At 35.9% G+C, this 6521-nt stretch overlaps 1 protein-coding gene across 3 annotated transcripts in view; it reads right to left on the bottom strand.

The window, feature by feature from the left end:
* Positions 1–6521, bottom strand: part of LOC111447182 (pre-mRNA-processing protein 40A-like) — a 15924-nt gene that overhangs the window by 7474 nt on the left and 1929 nt on the right. The window contains exons 2-10 of one of the 3 annotated variants that reach the window (XM_023086208.1): positions 5389–5459; positions 5193–5261; positions 4766–5110; positions 4367–4525; positions 4192–4268; positions 3725–3794; positions 780–832; positions 621–678; positions 193–512 (exon numbers count right to left, since the gene is read on the bottom strand). In XM_023086208.1, coding sequence (XP_022941976.1) covers positions 193–512; positions 621–678; positions 780–832; positions 3725–3794; positions 4192–4268; positions 4367–4525; positions 4766–5110; positions 5193–5261; positions 5389–5421 — 1184 coding nt within the window. In that variant the 5' untranslated portion in view covers positions 5422–5459. The remainder of the gene's footprint in view (positions 1–192; positions 513–620; positions 679–779; positions 833–3724; positions 3795–4191; positions 4269–4366; positions 4526–4765; positions 5111–5192; positions 5262–5388; positions 5460–6521) is intronic. The other 2 variants (XM_023086207.1, XM_023086209.1) reach the window with 2 other exon arrangements.

Genomic DNA, 6521 nt, shown 5'->3' with positions numbered 1-6521 from the left:
TTTTTTTTTTTTTTTTTTTTTTTTTTTTTTTTTTTTTTTATAACAATGTTGATGGAGTTGATGCTATCTTTTAGGTATGCCCAAGTATTTGAAGTTGGATTCGTTCATAATTCTTTATCTTCCAAACAACTAAAAAAATTGACGATCGTGTAACGAACAAAACAAAGTGCTCAATTACATAACTGCCAATACCTGGGTTCTACAATAGTATCCTCCACAACACCAGCAGCATTGTCATTCTCTGAGATAGCGCAACTAGAAGGAATGATATTGACAGGTGACTGAACTCCATTTGTTTCTACACTTGAAACAGCAGCAGGAGAGGCATCCTTGTCATTTTGTAAATCGACAGCTGCTACTGACGATGTGCTAGATGCTAGTCCTTTGGCAGTGGATGTTGTATCAGCAGTAGTAGAAGGTGTTTCCAGGGAAGAAACAGAAGGGAGTTCGAGAGGAACAGGTTCCTTCTCTGTTCCTAGAGTAGATGCCTTCTCTGCTCTCTCTCGAGCCAACTTCACGTATTCAATGCACCAAAACGAATGGGAAACAATTAATTAAACCGGAAGATTAAAAATTGAAAAGCTACAAGTATGTTTAGTCAAGAAAGATGTTAAATGAACCTTCAGTTCCTCAGGAATCACCCACTTAGATTCCTTGGTGACCTTGTTATAATAATATCTGTACCACATTCACATATTAAATAAGGTTAATGATTCAAATATTCATTCAAGAAGTAAAAGCCTTGCCGTCAACTAGATTTGTTGAATTAGATTGTTTACTTCCTGCCTTCAGGACTTGTGAACTCCTTCCAGTTGGTTGATGCGTCAGCCCTCTGTCACAAAAATGAGAGTGTAGGTCAAGATATTCACCCACATAATAAAAGTTGAGAAAGGAAGTAATATTTGAAAAAAGCACCGTAAAAACTGAATGGGATTCAGCAAAAGAAAGTCATAAATTAGTAGGGGCCAAAACTACAGTAAGCCCAAACATCATCTAAGTCACTAGATTTATCTTCAAAAAAAAAAAAAAAATTGATTTCTGGCTACCCAAATCTACCAAAAGTAAATCTTTGACGGTATTTCACCAGAGAACTTTATCTGTTCCCTCAAAACTCTGTAAAGTGTAACTAGAATAAAGCTTCCTAGCTGGTATGCACGAAGCAGAAATGCAAATGAAAATCCATCAGCAAAGAAGGATAGAGAGAGAGAGAGAAGGTGCTTTTGACCTTTCCATGGAACTCTTACACATAATACACCAACTTGGAAAGCATAAAACCATAGGATATATCTATACTCTATCTACATGAGTAACGGCACCTAAAGCCAAGGAACAAAGAGAAAACATGGGAGTTGTCTGATTCCGAAGACTAAATATTGAGATAAAATCATCCAAAAAGAAGGAAGAAACCGAAAGCAGGAAGATAAGGTATTTCTGACTGTAGGAACCTGATTTTTTTTTTTTTTTTCAATTTTGATATCTTTGGTAGTGGTAAAAGGCATTTCCGGTTTAGCTCTTGGTCATAGGTCTCCTCCTTTCCACCTCAAGGTTGTTTCACTCTCTTTTTTCAATATATTTTCCCTCTGTTTCTTATTTTAAAAAACAATAAAAAAAGGTGATATGTGGAACTAAAAATATCACTTCAATAATCTTCGGCTTTAAGAGAAATAATATTTAGGGTTTAGAGAAGGGTACTCTTCAATAATATTTAATGTTTAGGGTTTTGGCTATAGGTTTAACGACTCCCTTAGGGACCCAATTACTAAGAATTTTTGTGGTTAATTTATCTCTCATTCTTCGGAAGAGTTCTTTTTCGTAAATGTGTATTGTGCTAGCTTCATCTCTATAGGAAAGTTGGTTTTCTTTCATTTAAAACGCCGCTCTTTTCAAGGAGTCTATCTCAATCGAAACACCGCTCTATAGGAAAGTTGGTTTTCTTTCATTTAAATATTGTCCGTGTCCTTTTAGGCTTGAGAACATATGACTTAAACACCGCTCTTTTCAAGGAGTCTATCTCAATGGTGGTCCAAAAATGTGGATGGAAGATGGGATGTTTTAAATTTCATGAGAAAACTAGATTCCCTTAGGTTTGTGTGGAAGCGGTGAAATAAGAAAGCAAAGGCTTGAAACTTGTATAATGCACCAACTTTATATCAGGCAGAGTTATAGGTTCTACACCAGAAGAAGGGTATCTGGGTTCAGAAAGGTAATTAGAATTCAATACACTTCCACGCGTTTGCAAAACCAGTTTGGGCTAACATATTTAAGGATTTTCGTAATTGTCAGTTAGGTAACATTCTTTCGGATTGGATGCTGTTTCTATAATTTGTTAAGGTCCTGCTGGGAAGTTTTTTGGACGCTCGAGTACATTTCTTTTCATTTTTCTCAAGAAAAGTTCGGTTTCTTGTCATTGATGATTATCGCAGAACATTCTGCAACAAATTCATTAGTCGACAAAGCCTCTACTTAAACCATTCTGGAATGATAAAACGTGGCAGTTCAGGCACCAAATCTATCGTTCAACCCTAATAACCATCCATATCATACTGACAGTTAGACCCATTACAACCAGAATTCTGATAACCACCAACTGTACGGAAAGGATTGTCAAATGCTCCTCTGGAACATAAAAGAAAATTGGAACAAATCAAAAACCATGCAAGGGAAAAATCAACATTTTACGGGATTATATCAAGGGCAAAACGGACCAATTCGTAACAAAAAAGACATTCTATTCCTACTTAGACCGCTTATATTCCATTTCGCATCAGCTAATCTGATCTGCAAAATAGAACAAGACACCAGTAATAGAGTTTGAAATCTGACAGATAACTCATTGATTTGAAAGGAAAAAAAATGCAAGTCCAACTGAAACAAAGATGGGTTCAGCATCAGAAAATGCCAAAGTCATTTGAACATCCTTGTGGAGTAATAATAATTATATATATACATATCCTATAAATGTAAACATAATAACCATAACAATGTTGAAGAAACATTCAACAGGATAAATGGACAAGGCTTATTATACTACAGATCAAAGAAATAACACAAATAACAGAAATTTACTGACATTCAAGAAAGATAGGGAGAGCAAGCAGCAAAGACTGACAGCTTATCCTACCTCTCAACAGAGTAGCACAGCATGTACCTGTAAGCATCTTTAAAGCTACCGAAGTTACACAACTCATTTACAGAAAGCAGCACGGAAAATAAGTAGCAAAAGATATTATACTTCAACAAAGAAAGGTTACAACATATGACAGATACCAGTATATCTCAAGACACCACTCTTAGACAACTACTTAACAATCCTATTCAAATTTCTAACAATGAGAAAGAAGACAGGGAATTTCATCGAGATCATTTCTTAATAACAAACTGAATTTCTTAGACGATAGTTTTTGTGCTCCTCGCATGCAAAAGAAATTGGGTAAACCCATTTTAACTAGGAATTAAGGAACAAAAAAACAAGATTCTGTCAGTTAATGCAAGGCACGTGCCAATCAAAAATCAAGATAGGAAAGAAAGAAAAAGGGTAAAAGAACACAGGAATAAATTCCAATTAACTAGTACCGTCGTTGCAAATGGAATAACATGCCTGGAGTAAGAACGTCATGATTTTAGAAGAAATCTTATCGAGTGTAAGAAAATGTAAAACCAGATAATTAAAAGCTACAAGCATTGAGGAACTATGAAAGATAGCAAAGTCTGTCGTTTAACTCACCTCTACTGGAGTCATCAATTCAAAAGGCTTTTCCCAGCTAGATATTTTGGTGTTCTTGTTGTAATAATATCTAAAAAAATGAAAAACAGAAGTTGGCATTATAAAAATGAAAAATGCAACCGGTAAATAGTAACAAACGATTGTCATCGATCATCTTGTGCAAAAACTTCAAAGAGAAGCTAGTGAGCCACTGGGATCACGATATTACAAAAATCAAGTTCAAGCATGATATTAGAAAAATGAGAAGTGCCATTAAATAATGACAAAGTTGGGCGTGATATTAGAAAAATGAGAAGTGACTTCCCATCCAGGTTATTTATTACACTGTAAACGCTCGATCCAAAATTCTTGGCAATTGCATGAGGGGTCTTTATAGTGTAATAAATAACCTGGGCATGAAGTCCAAGAAATATAAGAGTACAAGTAACCAAAATAGAACATAAGGATATGTTTCAACTGGGGAATACCTTCTACCGTCAGCAGATGTATGCTCTCTCCATTCTGATGAGGCTGCACCGGAGGGCATCGTTTGAACATTGACTGCCTGAAATTAACAAAAAGGCAAATGCAAGGTAAATTTACTGAGCCAGTAAAAGACAATAATAGGAGAGTAGATTAAAGAGAATAAAATATGGTACATACTGAAGCTACAGAGGAGGTAGCATAAGTCTGTTCTCTTGCGTGATTCAGAGGTGTGACTGAAACCGAACTGCCCAGCTGACCTCCAGAAGATACAATTGGTGCTTGTGAATGGGGTGGAGGATGAATGGTAGGGGTATTGTAATTTTGAGGTGGTCCATACTGCACAGAAAAAAATTCCAAGTGAATTAAAGGATGTCAAAGCAGATATCAAATGGATATATTGTTGCAGATTTAAGAAAATTATTGAAAATGTCAATGTTCCATAAAGCGTTGGGAGAATTTTTTTGGAATTCAAAACAATTGAATCTTATAGCCAAATATTCATTTTATCGTTAAGCACATCTTCTCCGTGTACTACAAAGAACAAATAAAAGTTCTCCAGTAATTGATGAAACTTACATTGTATGGTGCTGATAAAGATGTTCCAGAGCCACCTGGACCAGGCACGCCAATAGCAGCAGGTTGAGTGAGAGGCTGTGCTTGTTGCAATTCAGGGGTAAAATTCCTATTTGGCTGAGCAATTGGCAGTGGAATTGTTTGTGGTGGTAATGACCCATGAACTGGCTCGCAGGGTCTTGGAGGTAGGTGAGCCACTGGCTGAGAAAATTGGGGTTGTTGGGCTAGAGGAGGAGGGGGCATTCCAACATTCATCATGGGAACACCTTGGCCAAGGGGCTGAAAATGGGAAGAAGGCAAGGGAACAAACTGCTGCGAGTGAGGTGCTGGGACTGCTGGTCGAAACTGCTGAAATAAATAATTGAGTTACATCAATTCCTTGAGATTGACCCAAGATATAAGATCCTTATCAGCCATAAGTGCTTATTACCTGATTAGTCATTTGGGGAACAAAGGCTCTAGCTTGATCCATAGGACCAACAACAGGAGGCCGAAGGGGCTTCAGAAGTATAAAACATGCAATTAGAAAATAGAATTTGAAACAAAATGCAAAATATCCAGTTTCAAATTTGATAGAATAAAAAGAAACTATATTACAAAGCGAACATAGATTTCGAGGTATTTACCTGTAAACCTGAATATTGAGGATTATTGGCCATTCTCTGACTAAGATGAAAAGTCTAGAATAACTGCAAAAACTAAAAATAAGTTTTTTCCATGGATAAGGAATTGTTTTCATTAAGAATAAAGAAGATTACAAAAACAAAACTAAGCCAAACAAAAACACGGACCAGGGAAAACAACGGAATCTCTAAAAAAAATTAAAAGAAGCTCCAACTATTAAGAATCATAAACAGTCTAATATTATTAAAAAAATTCAGGATGAAAAAACAAGATCAAGGCAGAAAGTCTATCGATCTCAAAGATCCTTATCAATATCCCTCAACCTGAAAAATCCTCCCAAATTCATCTTAAGACGGCCAAGAACCACACCTATCACAGGAACATAACCTTTTTAACAAAAAGCAGGTTAATGTACCAACTTCTTGCATCATAGCATGACATTCTCTTGTGAACAAAAGGCTCCTTAAAAACCTACGAAAATCTACACCATATCTTTACGAAAATATTGTCAAAAAATATGTTTAAGATTCTCGTATCTTTGTTGATTAGTAGAAAGTAGTACTTTACAGCCTAATATCCGAAGTAAATACAGAAAACCAACCAAATGTATTTCCAAGGTAGGCTTAGAAATTCATACCAATTACAATCAATTAGAGAGGACTATAGTTTCTAAACTCACTTTATAAAGAGAACCATGGAGGAAAAAAAAAAATAGATAACTCAAATACTTCCCTCCAAATTAAACTTTTTTGCTTTCCTCTTGAGCAGGTGATTTCAAAGTGTATGAAACACTACACAGTTTCATCCGATGTATATCAAAAGTTGCAGGACATACCAAAGATTTGCAGAAGAGGACGCCATTGCAACTTACTGTAAAGATAATGAAAATACAGATTATCCAAACCTTCACCTCCTAAGCAAATTTCCTCAGTAAAATCGGAAGCGAAACATCTTCCAACCGAAGTTTTATGTAAGAACAGGGTATTGACAGTAAAGAAGCCTGAAGGATAAAGAACCCAAGTCCTCTCATCACAATCTCTCCAAGCTGAATCTTTCCCAGCAGCTTCAAAAGATCAATAAATTCTCAAGGAGAAACACTAACTCATGGCTCGTTTTTTTTTTTTTTTTTTTTTTT

The sequence above is a fragment of the Cucurbita moschata genome, unplaced genomic scaffold, assembly GCF_002738365.1.
Source record: "Cucurbita moschata cultivar Rifu unplaced genomic scaffold, Cmos_1.0 Cmo_Scf00009, whole genome shotgun sequence".
Classification (NCBI taxonomy): Eukaryota; Viridiplantae; Streptophyta; class Magnoliopsida; order Cucurbitales; family Cucurbitaceae; genus Cucurbita; species Cucurbita moschata.
Note: the sequence above shows the minus strand (reverse complement) of the source record. Positions and strands in the feature narration are given on the sequence as shown.